The 22,115-nt window shown below is 37.5% G+C and overlaps 1 protein-coding gene and 2 pseudogenes across 1 annotated transcript; 2 read left to right on the top strand and 1 right to left on the bottom strand.

Moving 5' to 3' along the window:
• The first annotated feature begins 540 nt into the window (after nt 1-540).
• LOC130722817 (pentatricopeptide repeat-containing protein At5g27110-like) lies at nt 541-5,840 on the top strand. The gene is made up of 5 exons (XM_057573665.1): nt 541-2,949; nt 3,703-3,795; nt 4,045-4,160; nt 4,991-5,188; nt 5,344-5,840. Exon 1 carries the CDS (start codon nt 767-769, stop codon nt 2,900-2,902), a length of 2,136 nt encoding a protein of 711 aa, XP_057429648.1. The 5' UTR covers nt 541-766; the 3' UTR covers nt 2,903-2,949; nt 3,703-3,795; nt 4,045-4,160; nt 4,991-5,188; nt 5,344-5,840.
• Nucleotides 5,833-16,634, top strand: LOC130722819 (DExH-box ATP-dependent RNA helicase DExH6-like; annotated as a pseudogene).
• A 904-nt stretch (nt 16,635-17,538) lies between these two features.
• Nucleotides 17,539-20,568, bottom strand: LOC130725954 (membrin-11-like; annotated as a pseudogene).
• Nucleotides 20,569-22,115: the final 1,547 nt, after the last annotated feature.

Genomic DNA, 22,115 nt, shown 5'->3' on the forward strand with positions numbered 1-22,115 from the left:
CCGAAACGCCCAACAAGGTACCCTCCGCCATTGTAACGGGCTTTATCTCCCTTTATGGTTGTTCTCAAGTGGGTTGAGGTTGTTCTAACTTCAATTCCCTTTAAAAATAATCGTTTTAAACATTTAGTACGAGGAGTTTTTCGCCTTTAATGGTACTATTCAGCTAGAGTATAATTGCCTCCATACAAGACAAATGTGGTTTAAATAATTAAGAATTAGAGTTGTTAAGGTTTTGGCCTTTAAATAATTAAAAATTTGAGTTTCCGGACAGGACAGTCACTACGTTAGCGCGTTCGTTCGTTCAAAGGGGGATTTGGGTTTGGCACCCCACCTATTGGGTTTGGCACCCCATGTATTCAATACGGAAATTTAATTTCCGTTTTCAAAACGGAATTTAAAATTCCGATTTGTTTTTTATATGCAATGAACGGTTGAAAATGTGCCACATATGCTAAAATACATAACGGTTTTTTAATTTCCGTTTTTTTCGTATTAAAATCGGAATTTAAATTCCCGTTTTTAATAAAGTGGGGTGCCAAACCCAATAGGTGGGGTGCCAAACCAAATTCCCGTTCAAAGGTGCCAGGAATCTCCTTCATTGACGAACCCGCCACGATTCGCTTCGAAAATTTTCATGGCCTCCACCGATCAATGTCAACCGCAGTTTCATCATCTTCTCTGATTGTTCACAAGTTAGTTGTAACCCTTCCACCATTGATTCTACCTTCATAGCTATCTGCACTACACTGGTTTGGTTTCTATCTCAATGGACACAAGAAAACTGCTACCCCTTTTGAGAACCTGTGTGAATTCCAATTCACTGAAGCAAGGCAAGCAAATCCATCAAAGGGTTGTAACATTGGGCTTACAAAATGATATTTTCTTATGCAAGAACCTCATTGGTTTATACATTTCATGCCACTTGTTTGATTCTGCAAAGCATGTTTTTGATGCCATTGAAAACCCATCTGAGATTTCTCTGTGGAATGGCCTAATGGCTGGTTACACTAAGAATTACATGTATGTAGAAGCCCTTGAGCTTTTTCAGAAGCTGGTACATTACCCTTACTTAGAGCCTGGTAGTTATACTTACCCTAGTGTTCTTAAGGCCTGCGGCGGGCTGTGTAGGGCCGTCTTGGGAAGAATGATTCATACATGTTTGATAAAAACTGGGCTTGTGGCGGATGTTGTAGTTGCGAGCTCTCTTGCGGGTATGTATGCTAAATGCAGTGCACTTCAGCATGCTATACAGGTGTTTGATGAAATGCCTGAGAAGGATGTGGCGAGCTGGAATAATGTGATTTCTTGTTATTACCAAAGCGGGAGATTTGAAGAGGCTTTGCGGTATTTTGGCTTGATGAGAAGATCTGGATTTGAGCCTGATTCAACTACAATCACCGCCGCTATTTCCTCGTGTGCTAAACTTTTGGATTTGGACAGGGGAAGGGAAATTCATAAGGAGTTAGTTGATACTGGGTTTCCGATGGATAGTTTCGTTAGCTCTGCACTTGTTGGCATGTATGGTAGCTGCGGTGACCTAGAAATGGCCATAGAGGTTTTTGAGAAGATTCCTAAAAAGACTGTTGTTTCTTGGAATTCCATGATTACAGGATATCGGGTGAAAGGTGACAGCATTTCGTGCATTCAACTTTTTAAGAGGATGTACAATGAGGGGATCAAGCCAACTTTGACTACTTTAAGCACTATAATAATGGCTTGTTCACGATCAGCCCAATTATTAGAGGGGAAGTTTGTACACGGATATATAATACGAAACAGGATACAACCTGACGTATATATAAATAGCTCACTCATGGATCTATACTTCAAATGTGGAAAGGTAGGGTCAGCTGAAAACATATTTAAATTAATACCGAACACAACCGCTAATTTCTGGAATGTTATGATTTCCGGATATAAGGCTGAAGGCAATTTTTTTAAAGCCCTTGACCTCTTTAGTAAAATGAGAGAATCATATGTTGAACCAGATGCGATTACATTTACCAGTATTTTAGGAGCTTGTTCACAACTAGCAGCACTGGATAATGGTAAAGAGATTCACAAGCTTATTACTGAGAGAAATTTGGAAAACAATGAAGTGGTTATGACGGCTCTCTTTGATATGTATGCAAAGTGTGGCTCTATAGATGAAGCATTTTGTGTTTTTAAATGTTTGCCAGAAAGAGATCTGGTGTGCTGGACTTCCATGATTACTGCTTATGGGTCTCATGGTCGAGCCTCTGAAGCTTTAGAGCTTTTTGCTGAAATGCTGCAGACAAATGTAAAACCTGATAGAGTAACTTTTCTTGCAATATTATCTGCTTGTGGCCATGCTGGGTTGGTTGATGAGGGATGCTATCATTTTAATCAAATGATCAATATTTACGGTATTAAACCTGGAGTTGAACATTATTCATGCTTGATTGATCTTCTTGCGCGTGCTGGAAGGTTGCAGGAAGCATATCAGATTCTGCAAAAAAACCCTGAAATCAAGGATGATGTTGGATTGTTAAGCACATTATTTTCTGCATGTCGTTTGCACAGAAATCTTGATTTGGGGGTTGAAATTGCAAATGTACTTATTGACAAGGATCCTGATGATCAATCAACCTATATTATCTTATCAAACATGTATGCTTCTGCGCATAAATGGGATGAGGTCCGCATTGTGAGATCAAAGATGAAAGAGCTTGGATTAAAGAAGAACCCAGGGTGTAGTTGGATAGAGATTAACCAGAAGATCCATCCTTTCTTTGCTGAAGACAATTCACAGTATCATCTGGAATTGGTTAATATATGCCTTTCATATCTCACTGCTCACATGGAAGATGAGTCTAAACCATTTATGTATCATGTTGATATTAAAGCATGTGCCAGTCCTCAAATTAGCAAACAAGGATAAGCTTACCAGCTGGATATAATGAGGATCCTGAGACAATGATCTTTGGTGTAAGTAACTAATCTTTAAGTTTATCCTTTGAAAATCCAAAATGGACTGCAAAAATCACAAAAGAACTCTTGCATTGCCCTTTGCTTGATTTCAGATTTCACCTAGGGTTACCAAATCAATGGATGATGGAAGCTAGCATTCATAATATATTAATATATGGAAGGAAATGTACTTTATTCATATGCTCATTCATCATATAAAGAGCACATGCACACAGACACACATGTACACTAAAAAAAGAGCCCCACCCCTAGTCTCTCTCTCTCTCTCTCTCTCTTGTCAGACAACTTCAGGAACATGGTTGAATGTTTTTTTTTTAAACGAAAGAACATGGTTGAAGGAATGGTATTGTTTGGCGGGTTTCTTCCTGTTAGCTTAAGCGACAGATCTGGTCCTAGACTAGCATAAACTGAGCACTATGTGTGAGTGTGTGCTGTGAAAAAGTTGTGATAGAAGTTTTTCTCTTTACTCATATAACAAAACATGTTGATGCTTAGTGAAAGCTGATTTTAAGCTTACTTAGAAGCATTCCAAGTTCATATAAAAAGAAGTATTTATAATTCAGTATGAATATTTGATGCAAGACTATTCTGCTATGACAATTTACTTGTCACTTATTATTATTTGGATAAAGACTCAATGGACTAACGAAGGAAGAGAAGAAAATAGTACACTTTTGTGTGCTGCTTTTCAGAGATGTACAGAAAAGCAACCCTGATTGTTGTTCATTGCTTTATTTGTACAACCTACAGTAACCTCTGATGAAGCATTTAATGCCCAAGTCAACATATTCATCCCAACAAGGAGATGGGAAGAAGTACCAGCAACTAGAAGAAACTCCCTAGGTATTTAAGCATAAGGTTGAAGAATGAATAGAGATTCTTTCATTATTTTCCTTGTACATTTTTGAAAAGAACTTGCGCTAATTCTTTCATTCTTTGTAAAGTTTCCAAGTGCTCATATTCTTATTCTTTCAGAATTAGGAAACTTTATGAAACTACTCAAAGTTTAGTTTTAAAAAAGATTTTTCATTATTGAGTTGCAAGCTTGAGTTAGTTTAGAACTAATAGAAATTTGTATGAACACTCTTGCAGATTATCAGATAGCTTGAAGAGGCTATTGAAACAACTTTTGTGATACGTTTGAGAGGCTATTGAAATGACTACTCTGTTTAGCCTGAAGAGTCGGACGTACTTGTAACTTTACGAAGGTACTGTAAAATCTCTTAGTGTTAAAGAGAAGTGTTTAAGGTGAAGCAGGATAAATATCTATGTGATATTTTTATCTCATATCTTTGTTAATTTAGTTTATTGCTAACTTGGGGAATTGAATTAAGTTCTTAAAAGATCACTCTAAGTCATAAGAAGTTAAATTTGTTGCCTAACCTATTAAGGTTGCACTTTGGTGCTGATTGCTGAACCTAGTGATCACATGCTTACCTTTATGATTTGCTTTCAGCATATTCTAACACTCAACATTTGTTGAAGTTAATAGACAAAGTCTTAAATTCTTAAAGTTGTAAATGAATTTTATAAACACAATTCAACCATTCTTGTTTTATCTTTGTTTATTCAATTTCAGTAAACTTATCGATAGAAAATGTAATATATCACTCTATATTCTAAACTATAATATGATTATTAGCAAATTCTGAAGCTTTATGTGCTAGAGTGATCTGATCTAAATATTCCTGTGGAGCGGCATTCTTCCTTAGAGCGAATCACAAGAGCTCATAATCCAATATCTGGAGAGGTATCAGTGTTACATGGAATTCCTTTCTAAGATGTATCAGATAGAACATGGGAAATGCTAGGACTATATTTTGGAGATGGTTATTTTTTGGTATTGTTTTAGATTAGGTATTGACTTTGGATATCCCACTACACATATTAGATTCTTAATCTGTTCTGAATTCTATAATCCTGAAAGTGGATGATGCAGACCTCTCTTTGCTCAGTATATACCTGATTGTTTCCTACATGAAATCTTACAAATGCTCTTGACCTGAATTTTATCTTTGACCTGAATTCTATTGTCTAGGGAGATTTTCAGTCTGTATCATCAGAGGAGGGGTGGCTGAGACCTCACAAGAACTTTGTGAAGTTGAATGTGGATGGATCAATCTTCATTAACTATGATGCAGGTTGTAGGAGAGTGTTAAGGGATCGTTCTGGCAGATGGCTATTGGGGTTTTGCAAAAAATTGGGCACATCTTACATTTTGATGGCAGAACTTTGGGTAATTATATCAACTTTGGAGCTGATTGAGAAGGAGATATTTCCTACTGCCATTTTAGAGAGTGATTCTTTGGCCAAGTTCTCTCAAGACTTAGACTTTTTGGGACTCATGTCTTGCATCATCCTGATTTGGAATGTTGTGCTTTGTTGTTTCAGGACCTTTCTTGGGCTGCTTGCGTCTCAGAGTAGTTTAGATGATCCTCTTCAGCTTTCATTTGGGGTTTCCCCTCCTTCTTTACCCCCCAAAAAAAATAGTATTAAGGTTAAAAATTTATTTATTGGGATTTGGGACAATAAGTTTTCCACTAATTTACCACGTAACAAGTTTTTAAGTTTTATATGCATTCCACCTTTATGCTTTATTTGGATGTAGATGAAAAATGTGAGGAAAGAATATGGGATGAAGGAATACTATAGAAAAGAGTATAAAAGAAAAATTAAGTGATTTTTAAGGTGTTTAGACTGAGAGTGGAGAGGAAAAAAATGAAAGGAAAAATGATAGTAATGAAAATGAATGTGATAGATAATTACCATTTCATATCTCATTATTATAGATTATTGTATTTTATGATTTCTACATTAAATTTAAAAGTTAATAATATTACTATAGTTTTTTTAAAGTATCTCTAAAAATTTCGACATATCTCTGCAATTTCAGGTGTGCATATTTTGCAACCTTAATTCTAAAGTTTTCTGTTCATACCATATTAAATTATTTTCTCCTTCTTTGTGTCTAGTTTCTGAGAGAATCTCCTGTGAGAGGGGAGAGAGTATTGGACACAATGTTGGATACAAGGTAATTTCATTTATCTTTGTCAGCAAAGGTTTTGAGGTTCTTTTGCTCTGGATTTGATCCATCTGACAATTGAACATTGATACAGTCTGGATTGGACCATTATTTTGACTCATTATTAAATTAAGGAAATATCCCCCCCCCCCCTACTCGTTCCTGTTTGCTTTATGGTTTCCATTGATTATAACTGTGATTGACAACTTAGACCTGATTCTTCTTATTATTTTGGAACATGTTTGCCTGCTAATTTACCCTAAAAGAACAGTTGATTCTAAGCTTTAGAATCACTTCTGATTATGTTGCAAGTTTTTCTTGCTTTTAGTGCAACATTAAAATTATCTTTATCTAACACTGATTAATTCTTTTTATTTGTTTGGCCATATCTCTAACCAATGTGGGACTTCTAACACTTTTAACATCAATTATTTTTAAATAATTTTTTCATTATCTATTCTCTTAAAATCAATTCCATTTAAGTATTAACTAAATGAATCTTGATCAATGATTCAGAATGTTGTTTCTCGTACTCCTTATTTTTTATTTTTGTATGCAAATGATTCTTTCTTTATAGAACTTATGGCTTTTTATCAATAAATATTGAAAATTTAAACCACCTAAAGAGAATTCGGAGTGTTTGATGAGTTCTGTTAAGATTTTTCATTTAATTAATGGTAATACAGTGTTTGGTTGATTTATACTCAGGCTGAATTACATGGCCTGTAACTGACTCAGCTGAGTTGGTTACAGGTTGTTACAAATTCAATTAACAGTGTAACAGACTTAACAAACCTCCATGTTTTGAGGCTGCTCATAAGTCCTTAGTTTGCATATTGCATAAGGCTTTGTATGGGCTTAAGCAAGCCCCAAGGGCTTGGTATGACAGACTGCCCTCATACAGTTTGTTTTCATTCCTAGCAAGTGCTGTGACCCTTCTTTATTCACACTTCATCTTAAATCACTCTGTATTTACATTTTGGTGCATGTAGATGATATAATTATCATGGGGGGTCCTCTTACACTCATTCAGCAGCTTGTCGCTAAGCTGAACCCAGAATTTTCTCTCATGCTTTGGAAATAATGACTACTTTTTGGGGGTTGAATTTCACAGATTGAAGGATGGTTATTTGCTCCTTAATCAGTCAAAATGTGTTACTGATTTGCTGGAAAAAAGCTAATGTGCAGGATGCAAAGGGGATTTCATGTCCTATGGTCGGTGGCAGTAAAGTTAGCTAACACGGTTCAGGTTATTTTGAGAACCCTTCTGTCTTCAGATAAACTGTGGAGAACTCCAATATGCTACTCTCACTTGGCCAGAAATATCATTTGCAGTGAATAAAGTCTGCCAATTTATGGGCCAACCTTTTGAAGCCCACGGGAAGGTAGTTAAGAGAATATTGAGATATCTCAAGGGTACACTCCAATTGTCCTCGAGGGACTGTGTCATGAATTGGCAAACCTTGTTGACAGCAAAGCATATCTCCAGGACCAGGCGTGTAATGGTATCATACTCAAGTGCCCCCACAGTACATCGCTAAAGAGTGGGATCCTCAAGATAGTCAACCCCATGTTTGGTTAACTTGGTGCTAGAAACCATTGGAGTTGAGAGCCCCATGTTTTCATCCTCATATGAACCTTAGCAAGTGGGTCATGAATTTATTTTGATTTGAAAGAAGCATGGAACTGTCCTTGCGATGATGAACCCGCATACCAAGGAAGTTATAAGTTCCCAAGTTGCTTGAGAGAAAAGGTGGATTTATGTTTGGTGCTGAGCTGCTGGATTAAAGGGTGAGTCAGCAAAAATGATAATGTCATCCACATAAATGAGGATGAAAATACGGTACCCAAAACCATGGAAGGTAAAAAGGGAGGGATCACATCTGCTTGTTTGAGCCTATAGAGGACATTTTTGACTGTCCACACCAAAGATTTATCCACCGTGTATCTGGCAGAGGTGGCTTGGTCCTTGGAGGTCGCTTGAACCGCATGCAACTCCTAAGTCTTGGACATTCTTTGTCTCTACTCTATTGGCCTTCCCTCTTCTCATCCTGGGTTTCTCCGCCACCACAATAGCTCCTTTCTTCTTGATCTTCTTCCTCCACCCAAAGATTTTTTCGGGTTTTCCACTCATGTATTGCTTTCTTGTTCAAGATTTCTCATCCCCCTGTATCTTGTCTCTTTTCTGCACCAACTTCTGATTTGGTTACCCCAGTTCTACTCTTGCTCATAATTGAAATGAAGAATACCTCAACACCTAGATGATGCTCTGATACTAAATTGATAAGAACGGAAAGATGAAATATAATTTACTGGAAATTCGGGAGTCCAGGTCCCAAAATACCAATTTCTCAATAACTAACCTAAACATTCAGATCTGGTCCCTGCTTATAGATACACCATTACTACTCAGAACTAGTTGTTATTGTTCATCAAATGGTTGCGTCTGTTGGGGAACTGTTGTGTCCTTCCATCATGGTTGTGTCTATTGGCGAACAGATGTGCCTGTCGGGAGTCTAATTCCAACGACGGCGGTTGTACACATGTATGACCGGTGATCACTCCCTATCAGAGAAAGGGAAAACTGGCACAACAAAAAGCTTTGAGAAACAATCAGTCCGAGACTTGATTGTAAAGCACAGTTGGGGAAGGCGAAAAAGAAGTGTTCGATGTATTCTGAATAGAGTTTTCATTGAATGAATGGTAATACTGTGGTGGCTTGATTTATACTCGAGCTGAATCACATGCCCTGTAACGAACGGACTCAAAAGTGTTTTTAACAGTGTAACAGACTCATAAAACTGTTTTTAAAGATCCTGTACAACAGAAGCCACTAAAGCGTAGCTAGAACTGAGTGTATAAGTTATACTTCTAATATTGTTGAATACGCGAATTCATTTACAAGCACTAGTTATCTTTTTCTCAGTACATATTTTCTTGCATTGCTCATTTATTACACTTCACATCTCATATGCTTGGATACTGGCTTATATTTTAAACAATAATACAGATACCGTTAGAATGTAGAGGTGGAAGGCAATCATCAATCATCCTGTGTACTACTGAAGTTCTACTAAAGGTTTTGGTTTCTAAAGGTTCCTGTTGGTTAATGACACGGTCTGCGAAGGATGACATTTCTAGCATTACTCACATAATTATGGTATTTTTTCATGAACTGAAACACAGTTTTTTGGTACGTACTTGATTTTCTTGTTAGGATGACCATGAACTACTTATTATGTATGAATACTCCGAATGCCTTCATTAATCGAAACTTCAAACCTGGCTGGGTACACCTCCTAGTTTCTTAGACATTATTTAAAGAAATTATGCTCGAATAAATTGGCACAGATGTCTGATTTTTAGCAAGTTGGTTTGAAACAAGATCCTTTTTTCTCTATTTGTATTTTAGGAAAGTGACAACAGTAGAGCCTAAGATCGTCGCTGTCACTAAGATCATCGCTGTCACTATAATTACCATTATAAATTGCAAATTAGATGACTATCATTTATTTTTCAGGATGAAATTCATGAAAGGGACCGATACTCAGACCTCTTATTGGCAATCCTCAGGTACCAGTAAAAGGACCTTATCAACTTTTCATTTTGTTGGGTAGTTTCATTAAATACCAAAATATAACCCTATTACATAATCGGTTATAAAATTCACTGTAGGTTAGGGATCTCTAGTTCACAATAGATTAGATTTTGTTTTTTTGTTTACATATGCTAATTCTTTCTTCTCCCCTTATATTTCTGCATGCTTATAAACAATCTGTTCATCGAAAAAATTAATTGGCTCCTGTTTCTCTTTCATGAAAACTAATATTTTTTCAGAATTGTTTTCCTCTTTTCCTTTCACAGGTGTTTTTTAGACTTTTAGCTTGTATAAGATCACTCACTTAGGACGTTTCTCTGGTTTTTGGACTAATATCTCTGATTTTTTAAAATTGTATGCAGACAGATGCTCCCTTCAAATCCCCATCTACATCTGGTCAGTTCAATGTTTGATACTTGTAATTTTTTCTGTTTCTTTCTCATCCAACTTTTGTCTCTTGCTCGTCCAATCCTTTTTTTTATCTTTACTTCATATGCATATCGTCTTTCAATCTTCTGCTAATATTTGTAATTGTAACCCTTATCTTCCCTCCTTCTGTTTTTATATATGGTAGATACTAATGGGTGCAAGCCTTGATGCTGCTGCTGCTGCAAGATTTTCCCGATATTTTGGTGAATGCCCCATTATCCATGTTCCAGGGCTCACATATCCGGTACCCATACTGTTTTGTCGTGAGAATTAACTACCACTTTAGTCAAGCTTGACTGCAATGTCCACTTCTTCTGTCTTCAGGTCAAAAGTTACTAATTGGAGGATGTACTTTCCATTGTAAAACTCGGAGAAGATAATCATCTTGATAGTAACCATGAGCTAAGTCAGGAAGATAAGATTTCTCTAGATAAAGCTATTAATTTGGCCTGGTCTAATGATGACTGGGGCCCACTGTTAGAGTTTGTTTTTTCTGGAGGCCTGAATGTCTTCAATTATCAGCATTCGTTAACTGGCTTGAATCCTTTAATGGTGTTTGCCGGAAAAGGTAAAGTGGGTGATATGTGCATGCTCTTATCCATAGGGGCAAACTGCCATTTAAGGACCAAAGATGGAACAACTGCACTGGATATTGCTGTGAAAGAAAACCAGCAAGTAGCCGCTGAATTACTGAATAAGCACATAAATAATGATTTTTCCTATATGGAAGGGAATGAATTTCTTAAGAATCTGAAGACAGTCAGCCCTGAACTTCTTGATGTTGTTTTAACAACGCAGCTGATAAGAAAAATATGTATTGATTCAAAAGATGGAGGCATTCTTGTTTTTCTTCCTTGTTTGGATGTTATACATAAAACTCGTGAGAGATTGCTTCCATCCCCATTTTTCAATGATACTGAGAAGTTTATGGTCATATCTCTGCATTCAATGGTTCCGTACATCAAGCAAAAGGTTTTTATGTGCCCGCCTCATGGTTGCCGCAAAATTGTTCTCGCTACCAATATTGCGGAAACTTCTATCACCATTGATGATATAGTGTATGTTATAGACACTGGACGTGTGAAAGAAAAGAGTTATGATAAATTGATAATAATGCATTTACTCGTCATTCATCATGGGTTTCAAAAGCAAGTGCCAAGCAACGAGAGGGACATGCTGGCCGCTGTCAACCTGGAATTTGCTATCATCTGTATTCAAAGGTTCAAGCAGCTTTGTTGCCAGATTTTCTTGTTCCCGAAATTAAGAGAATGCCTATTGAGGATCTTTGTCTGCAGGTATTCCATCTTCCTTACTGGCAACTCAAAAGTCTTGGTGATTCTTCATGATTAAATGATAAAAAAATTATGCTATCCCACAAAAGTCTAATGATGCAAATGAATAAAATAAATAAACCTTTAATGCTACATCCTGGAATCTACGCTGATTCCATCATTTCCACAATTTTCCATTTAACTTAACTCTGAAGGTCTCTCTTTGTCTTCTAAAGATATTCACTGAAATAGGGAAAATAGTAAACTTGCCAATCCATGAAAGTGGTTCATTAGAATTTCTAAATTCTAAATTGCTGTTATGATGAATTCTGTGGTATGAGTGCTTTGTTTGGAAAGAAGCAAGCAGACTTGTTCGCTCACTCTTCTTGCCAAAGTGATTGATCTCTCTTTATTTTCGGACAAATTTTCCCTTGCATCTCGGTCACTTATATATAATATAACATTTGAATTTCTCTTACATTCCACGTTTCAAGGCACACTAGATATCACTTTTTTTTTGTCAATGACCATACTGATCCTTCTATTCTTTACTGATTTATAAGTAATCTTAGTCTTTTCTCCTTTTTTAATTACTGAAACAGAACTTGGATCAAACTTTATCTGAAGGGAATGACTAGCAAGAAATATTTTATTCCTTATTTACTGTTTATTAGAGTAATATAGTGACTGCTATATTAGTGTTACTGTTAAGTGTCATTAGGTAAATGCTGACTGTGTTCTGTTCAGTTAGTTGTGCCTAGCTGGCAGGTTTGTTAGAGTTAGTTACATGCTTAGCTGTCAAGGTTAGTTAGAGTTAGCTTCTTCTGCAAGCTAACAAATCTCATAGTATAAATACTGTAATCTCCCATGTATTCATCACCTTTTCAATCAATGAAATTCAGTTGATGATTTTCAACATGGTATCAAGAGCTGAGTACGATCCTTGAAGATCTCTCTCTCTAGGTTTTCGTTTTTCTTCTTTCTTCTTCATCACCATGGCTGATGAAGATCATGCACAAGAAACTGCAGTTCCTGAAACTCCAGTTCCTGTTCCAATTGCGGTTCTTCAACCACAATTGAGCTCTTCTTCTCTGGTTCACAAGCTCGTTCTGAAGCTTGATGATTCCAATTTTCTCTCATGGGAGCAGCATGTTGAAGGCATCGTTAGAACTCATCGACTGCAGAATTTTCTTGTTCATCCTGACATTCCTCCTCGATTTCTCAGTGAGGAGGATCGCGTGAATACAGTACAGAATCCTGCATATCAGGTATGGGATCAACAGGATTCTGCTTTGTTCACTTGGCTTCTCTCGTCTCTGTCTTCATCAGTGCTTCCAACTGTTGTCAACTGCACTCAGTCCTGGCAGATCTGGGAAGCTGTGCTTGTCTTTCAAGCACAATCGCTTGCACAATCGACGCAGCTGTGATCGGAATTGAGATCCATAACCAAGGTATCGAAGACTGCTTCTGAGTTCCTCAAGCGAATCAAGGCCATCGTCAATGCTCTGATCTTGATCGGAGATCCTGTATCGTTTCGCGAGCACCTTGAAGCGATTTTTGATGGTCTTCCCGATGAGTATAGTCATCTCATGACTATCATCTACAGTCGCGAGTTCCCTTGCACGATCTCGCAAGCTGAAGCTATGGTTATCGTTCATGAAGCGCGTCTTGAGCGTTCTCGCATGAGTCAGTTGAGTGCGAATCCTCCGTCAGCGCTCCTTTCTCAAGCTGCGCCACCGGCGACGCAACCTGCACCGGCAACGTCGTCGCCGGTGACCTCTGAGGCTAACTATGCTTCAGGTTCCTCTGAAAACTCCTACGATAATCGCGGCAGTTATGGTGGTTCTCGTGGCGGTTACGGTGGTCGCAACGGCAGTAACAACTCTCGCGGTGGAAGAGGAGGAAATCGAAGTGTTCAATGCCAGATTTGCAAGAAGTATGGGCATGATGCTAGTATTTGCTATCATCGTGGTTCATCATCTGGTTCTACTGGTTCTACTGGCATGTTTGGCATGCAGCCAACTGGTTTTGGTATGCCACTGCCTATGCCTTCTCAGATGATGCCTCAGTTTGGATTCTCTCCTTTTTGTGGTGTTCCACAATTTGGTGTACCTTCTCAGTTTGGTACATCACAGTATGGAGGCTTTCCAAACATGTTTGGTCAATTTCCTCAAGGTTTAGGCATGGGAAATTTTGCTCAGCAGTTTGGTTTCCAACCATCTGGAGGTTCACAGTGGAACTCTTCTCAGTTTTCTGGTGGATCAAGACCTGGAAATCCTCCGGTTAGAGCTCCACAAGCTATGCTTACTGGACCTAAAACCAAGTAGATGTGATCCATCTCTCTTCACTTTCTACACTCCAACTTGCTGCATCTACATACTAGTCTATGTAGATGATATTATCATTACAGGCAATTCCTTGCCTCTGGTTCAGAAAGTAGTACAGAACCTCAACTCTGAATTTTCCTTGAAGCAATTAGGCCAACTTGACTACTTTCTTGGTGTTCAAGTGCATCACCTTCAGGACAGGTCCTTGCTTTTGACACAAACTAAATATATAACTGACCTTCTTGAAAGGGCAGAAATGGGAGAGGCCAAGGGGATCTCTACTCCCATGGTTAGTGGAGCAAAACTCAGCAAATATGGAGCAGATTACTTTGCTGATCCAACTCTCTATAGATCAATAGTTGGTGCTCTCCAATATGCAACTTTAACAAGACCTGAGATCAGTTTTGCAGTTAACAAGGTCTGTCAGTTTCTAAGTCAGCCTCTAGAAGAGCATTGGAAGGCTGTTAAAAGGATCCTAAGATACCTTAAGGGTACTCTCTTTCATGGCCTGCACCTCAAGCCTTGTAGTTTGCACAATCCAGTCCCTCTTGTTGCCTTTTGTGATGCAGATTGGGGATCAGATCCTGATGACAGGAGATCCACCTCAGGCTCTTGTGTCTTTTTTGGTCCAACCGTCCAAACCTTGTCTCTTGGAGCTCAAAGAAGCAAACCCTGGTGGCTAGATCGAGTACTGAAGCAGAATACAGAAGCCTAGCTAATACCTCTGCTGAAGGGTTCAGTCCCTTTTGCAGGAGTTGCAGATTCCTTTTTCTCCTCCTAGGGTGTTTTGTGATAACATGGGTGCAGTGGCTTTGACTCATAACCCAGTTCTTCACACTCGCACTAAACATATGGAGCTTCACATCTTCTTTGTGAGAGAAAAAGTTCTCAACAAGTCTCTTTTTGTGCATCACATTCCTTCTGTTGATCAGCTGGCAGATTTGTTTACCAAGGCTCTATCACCACTTCGTTTTGAAACTCTTCGTGACAAACTCAATGTGATTGAGAAATCTCTTTCTCCCCCACCTTGAGTTTGAGGGGGCCTATTAGAGTAATATAGTTACTGCTATATTAGTGTTACTGTTAAGTGTCATTAGGTAAATGCTGACTGTGTTCTGTTCAGTTAGTTGTGCCTAGCTGGCAGGTTTGTTAGAGAGTTAGTTACATGCTTAGCTGTCAAGGTTAGTTAGAGTTAGCTTCTTCTGCAAGCTAACAAATCTCATAGTATAAATACTGTAATCTCTCATGTATTCATCACCTTTTCAATCAATGAAATTCAGTTGAAGATTTTCAACACTGTTTTATTTATGGTAGCTTTTATTTCAGATTAGCAATGTCATTTATAGGATTTTCTTTCCTTTTTACAATTTTAAATAGGAATACAGGACCAGTAGCCTAAAATGTTTTCTTTTCTTATCCTCAGCTGTTATATTACCCTATTTCAGTTTCTTATACTTCCCAGTCAAAAATCACTAGGGTGTTCTAATTGCATTGTAATAACATGCCTGAACCCTCACATGTTATTTGATTCTCTTTGTTCCTTCTTTACTGTGACAGGTAAAATTGCTTGATCCAAGCAGCAGAATTGAAGCATTTTTGAGTCAAACATTAGATCCTCCAGATTTGAAGTCTATAGAAAATGCTGTTGCAGTTCTTCAAAGAATTGGGGTGTTGTCAGAGTCTGAAAAATTAACTGAGCTAGGGAAGAAGCTTGGCTCTCTTCCTGTCCATCCATTAGCAGGCAGGATGCTTATTTTTTCCATATTGATGAATTGTCTTGATCCAGCTTTAACACTGGAATGTGCATCTGTATTTGACGACCCATTCACGCATCCAGTTTTACATGATGAAAAGAAGAGAGCCGCAGCTGCCAGATTTGAGCTTGCTTCGTTGTATGGGGGTTGTAGTGATCATTTGCCTATAATAGCGGTGTTTGAATGCTGGCAAAATTCAACCAGAATGGGTCTAGAAGAGCGCTTTTGTTCTCAATATTTTGTCTCTCAAAGCACTATGCATATGTTATCCAGCATGCGTACGGAATTAGCAACTGAACTTTTTCAAAATGGGCTTATTCATGATGATGTATCAAGTTATTGCTTGAATTCCCATGACCCTGGTATACTCAATGCGGTTCTGGTAGCAGGGATGTATCCAGTGCTTGGGAAATCTTTACCTAATGAAAGTGGAAAAAGGGTTTTTGTCAAAACTGAAACTTGTAATGAAGTTGGCTTGACTAGTCATTCCGTGAATTTTAAGCTGTTCTCTCAGAAAAATTTTGGTTGCTCTTTACTTGCATATGATGAGATTGCTCGTGATGACTGGGGTATGAGCATAAGTAACTGCAGTGTTGTTGGACCACTTCCATTATTACTGCTTTGCAAAGAGATTGCTGTTACATCAATCAAGGATTCTAAAGAAGGAGACAAGTCTTCTGATAATATAGTTAGAGTAATCGTTGACCGATGGCTCGATTTTCGGTCAAAAGCACTTGATATTTCTCACATGAACTACTTGAGAAACCAATTGTCAGCAGCAATTTTATTCAAAGTAACCTGATATTTCTTTTATTTCTCCCTACTGTTTCCGACTAGCTTTTAGCCACCTCATTCCTTTCTTTCAATCTGCTTTAACATATTTTTTCAATTTCAGGTGACACATTCAAAGTTTGTTCTTCCTCCCTTTCTAGGGGCTGCAATGAATGCCTTAGCTTGCATTCTATCTTGTGATGGACTCTCAGGCATACCACAGACATCAGATGGTGCTGACTCTCTGATTACCACCGTAAATGCAACCAATTTAGGCAAGCAAGTACCAGGGAAAGATAAATTGGTACATCGGAAAGATAAATTGTACTCGCTAGGAATTGATCCATAGACCTCTCCCTACTCAATTCATATGTGTCACAGCTCCTACCACTTACGAGGATAGCTGAAGAAACTTGTTGATTTAAGAACATGTCTAAACCCGGTAATGAAAACTGAGTTGAACTCGTTAAATTTCAATTTATTTATTTAAAAATCTTTTTTATCCCTTCATTATTTAGTTTTCGTCATATAAAATATAAGATAAAAACCTGTAGTAATTTAAAATTTTATTATTTTAAAATTTTCCTATAATATAGTAATATTATAAAGATATTTTTTAATTACTACTGGTTCATCAACAGGTTGACCATCGAAGTCGGCGCCTTGACCCATTCAATATTTGACGATTTTCTGAAGAACAATGGTTTCAACTCTTTAAAAAAATTGAAAACTGAGTAGATTTTTAACTATTTGATGAGTTAATTTTTTTTGTTACACTTGAAATAAAATTGACAATTTATTTGAATTAACTCTTAACAAAACGTTACATAATTTTGTAAAACAAAGTGTTTCATAATTGTGATAAAAAAGTAACTTATGTCGTATATAAAGTGTATGTTTAGGTAAACATCTAAGTCATTTCAAAAAAAAAGGTAAACATCTAAGCCATAGTCAAAATTCTTAATCTCATAATATAAAATTGATATTAACTTATCACTTCACAGTTAGTACATGTGTTCATGTTTTGGGAATAATAGTCACGTTTGAGGACCTAGGCAAGAATTGCATTAAAGATGTTACTTGCATTCGAGGAAAAATGGGAGGGTAAGTTGTTAAGATCCAACTGCAAGGTATGAGACTTGAGTAGCATTGGAAGTATGAAATTTTGATGTGAGGTTTATTTTATAAGACCTAGGTCCTCTAACCACAAGAACAGCAAGCTTTTGTGGTTGGTTCAACCAAAGTTTTTATCAGAAATCTCCCGTCCTCTTAATATCTTGCTTAAATCTCCAATTTTTTTGAATATTTCAGCCAGAAGATTTCTTATTTTGGTGAGCAAACAAGGAAATAAGATTCATCCAGATTACCCTTTGTGCATTCATTCTGCATAAGATAGCCGTAAGAAGAGGCTAGATAAGAAAACATTGTCTGAGTTTCACTCATCTGATTCTTCAAATTTGCATAATATTCATCAACATTTTCTCTCTACATGGAAAATAAAAGAAAGTTTACACAAAAATATACTCAGAATATACTTTTCCAGCTATGGACAATAATAAACATGAAGAGTGACCACTTCTGACTTCTGTATGCTATATAGAATGGTGCACAGGTTTTGCTTTGCTACTCGGCCATATTTTGTATCTCACTATCCTTTTCACAAAAATCTTCCGAAGCATGTTTTTCAACATCTGACTACAGTCAGTGTCTCCAGTAAACAAAGGCAAACAAGAAAAATAACAGTTAATAGCATCCCTGCATATTTGATCCACTGGTTGACACGGTTTCGTCTCTCAATTAGCCTCAGAACAGAGTTTGATATCCCCACTGTATTCAGGATGTCCAGTGCCTTCCGATGTGCACTCTGCACACCAAGGTATATATGAAGAAGATGTGTCAGCTGCAATACAACAGGATTAACAAAGCATCACCAATTATCACGAATGTGAGCATCCTTAGAAATTAAAAGTATGTCGAACTATAAAAAAGAGAAAATAATAATAATTTGGATCCAATATAAATTATAAGAGAGAAGAACACCAGAAAAATAAAACCTGCATTTTGTTTCCAACGAAAAAATATGAAAACTGCAATCAAAAGCATCGAAACCATAAAAGCTTGATGGAAATATTCAGCAAATGAAAATAAAAAGTTTAAAGAAATTATGTAATCCTTAAGAACACACTTCCTTGAGAAATTAGGTAACTACTCTATTTTGTGTGCCATGTAACATGTATTTCAAGAATTAACACTTGAAACAAATACAAGTGGCAAGAATTAGTTAAAATTTAGGAAAAAGAGACAGGAAAAGGTTAAATGTTTAAGAGGCAAACATTTCAAACAGAAAATAGAGTTAAAAGAACAAGAGAGAAATGGGGAGTAGAGAATTTTCAGAATAAAATGTAGCAACGGATGACCAGCTGGACAGCAGTAATTGAAGCAATTACTGGATACATTTGCTAGGAAAGGAAATGCATATCCACAACCAATAAGAGATGAATAAAAATAAACAGTAGCATAAAAGAGTATGTTGTCATATCCATATATGTCCATTAGATACCGCATTAATATCATTTGTTGACAAATTAAAGCAAAAGGTAAAATACCTTCAAGCGTTCCCTTTGGCCATGTATTGAAGAAAGAATGGCCTCCCCAATTGCATTAGCATTTTCCAGCTCCCGAGCAGAAGTACGAACTGACTGCATTGCTTGTGCTTCCTCATCGAAAATCCTCATAACGTGAGAATCCCCATTCTACCAATTTGAAATGATGACATTAATTAGCAAGAAGAAAAAAAGTGTGACCTTAAACCAAATCATGATAGAAATGACATACAGCTCGTCCTAGAAGCTCAGCTCTCTCTTTAGCTTCACTAATCCGTTTCTGATTCCTTAAGTTAAATTTATCCAAACTCTCTTTCAGTGATTCAGCCTCTTCCGCTATTTGTTCCACTTTTCTGTGCAACAAAACAAAACCTGTAATGAAGATACTATCAACTAGAACACTGAAAGTCAAATAACACCAGAAATATACATATAATTATAAAAATAACTGGAGAAGAAACAAGATATATATTTTTGTTCAATAGAAAGCAACAAATAACATAAGGTTTTCAATGTGTGAGCATTTTACAAGATATATAATGACATATCACTAATTTAGAGAACCTGCCCATCATGGTTTTATTTGGGACCTCAAAATTATGAAGCTGGTATAGATTAATATCTAATCTTATAGAATATTTCAATGGTAAAGTTCAAGTAAAAAATGGGAAATGAATTATAGTAAAAAATATTGAGTTTCTAATGGTGAGTGTAAATATTATAACATACACCTGTTTCATTTATTCAGATTACAGGAGACAAATGTTTAGAATAGCAACAAGAAGAAAAGCTAAATTATGCACATGATCTTATTGCTCATAAATACAGTTGAAACCTAATGAAGAAGCTGAGGCAAAAACTAAGAAACTACACACAGACTTCATTCAAGTTCCTATTATTATTATTTTTTTGGTTAAAGAAAGTTTGGGTGGGTTCAGCCCCAGTCACCACCACGGGTCAGGGCATGCCTCCATAACCAAAGGTCGCTTAGAAAGGTGCTTACAAAGGTATTCACAGATTGCCCATTGACAAAAAAAACAGATTGCCCACCAACACAACCTTATGGGAGAAATGACCCTTCTTTACCAACTGAGCCACAACATGTATTGGCCAAGTTCTTATTATGTAATCATTATAAAAAGACTAGTCTCAATTGCTGCATAAATCTGACTCAATATACAAACCAGGCCTGTTAATAGCGCGCAACGCAATAGCGCTATAGCGTAGCGCCCTGGTGGTTCACCGCTACTCCACTATTCACCACTATTTGCGCAATAGCCCTCGAAATAGCGTTTTTTGGGCTTGCCGCTAGGCTACGTTATCCGCCATTAACAACCCTGATACAAACTAATGGTTTCCCATTCTCAAAACGTAGTTGTCCTCCTAGTCAAGCAATGAAAAACGAGTTGATATCAAGATTCCTAATCACAGCTCTAGTAACATGATTCACAGTTCCAAAATTCGCAGAATTTCAACATTGTTACCACATTACAATTCATCAATAACCCACAATCCCTCACAATTTGCATAACAATCAACACACAATTCGAATGGATCGGGATCGGAATAACAGCAATTTCGATTCACTCACCTTCTCCACAGATCGCGCTGGGGTTTGCCACCGACGGATCCCCAGAGGCGGTCCATCTCGACGCAGAGGGATTGGACCTGAGCGATGTCCTTCTTCACGGCGAATGATAGCTCCGAGTCGACGCCGGCGGCAGAGTGCTCGAGCCGCTCGAGGCGTTCGAGACCGTCGCGGGACCTGAGCAAAAGCTTTTTGCTTTTTGGTGAACCTCGGAGAGCGTTCCTCCACCTCCTTCCATGGCGGCGACGGTGGCGTTGGTGGTTTTTGAGAGTTTCTCCGGCGACGGTAAGAGAGAGATTGAAGTGAGTGTTTGGATTAACGAACGCGTGAAAGTTGTAATGGTTTGAAGAAACCCGGAAAGGAAAACGGGGCTCCGATTCGATCACGTCGAACCCGTTTGTTGGGTTATTGGATCTTGGATAAAAGCCCAATACTACCCTTACATGAAGGGTATTACAAGTATCAAAAAAAAAAATGGAATGCACTTATAGACACTCAAAGGGATGAGAAGAGTCCACTCATTCTTAGCAAAAGAATCGGCAAGAACATTTGCTTCTTTATGGATATGCTTTAAAAGAACCTGACCAAATTGATTGAGCAAGCACTTGATCTCTCTAATTAAAGAAGCAGAAGGATTGGAATCTAGACCACCTTTTGTCAATTAACCTCATTGCAAGCTCTGAATCAGTCTCAATGCAAATTCTAGAGAAGCCTCTTGACGAAGCAAGCTTGAGCTCATGAAGAATACCCCCACAAGTTTTGCATGTATTATAGAACAAACCCCCAAGTGAAACTAGCTAGGAAAATACCATTATGGTTCCTATGACACCCTCACATGCAGCTTGATTGGTATGAGGAGAATAAGAACCATCAATATTAACTTTAATCTAATGCTCTCTAGGAGGACTCCATCTTATCAATCCAGCATACGATGTCCTATGATCTAGAGACTTAGCAGAGAAGTCCAATGCAGCAAAGCAGCTAATTCATGGAACATTTTAAGAATTCGATTGAAAATGACAAAAAGAGAGCTGCCCACTCGCTTAAAAACAAGTTCATTCCTTAACTTCCAGAGTTGGTCCAAGTCTTTACTCTAATTTCTTGTAAACAACTAAGAACTCAATGATCAATCTGAGGATTGGATTCGAGTCTTCTTGAGATTCTTTAATGAAAATCGTGCGGTGAACAAAATTGAGTGTTCTTGAATTTTGGACTGGAATAAGAAATTGAATTCAAAGTTGGAAGAAGAATTTGGAACCAGGTTGTTGGAATGGTAGATCAAAACTGATCGGTGTGACTGTCCAGCTCCACAAACCATATTATTGAAAATTTGGAAGTTGTCAAGGGCCGAACCAAGACTAAACTAGTGAGAGCATGCGATTGGGTGGAAGAAGAATCTGGAACTAGATTGTGGAATGGTAGATCAAAATGATAGGTGCGACCGTCTTACTCTATAAACCAGATTATTGATAATCTGGAACTTGTTAAGGACCTGACCAAAACTAAACTTGTGAGAGCATGCGATTGGGTTCCACCTTTAATGAATGTGTTAAAATTTAACATTGATGGAGCTTCAAACAGAAATATGGCCAAGAATGAAGACAATATATTGGCCTATGATGCTTTTTTTTCCATACTAAATGCTCTAATAAATTATGTAAGGAAATCAGTTTCAATAATGTTGTCATAGAAAGTGACTCATCACTTGTAATTGGCTGAATAAACCACTACATGAAAGTGCATCATCACTTTGCGTCGGACAATATGACGCTACCCTGCGTCAGAAAATTGATACTTAGC

The sequence above is a fragment of the Lotus japonicus genome, chromosome 6 (assembly GCF_012489685.1).
Source record: "Lotus japonicus ecotype B-129 chromosome 6, LjGifu_v1.2".
Lineage (NCBI taxonomy): Eukaryota > Viridiplantae > Streptophyta > Magnoliopsida > Fabales > Fabaceae > Lotus > Lotus japonicus.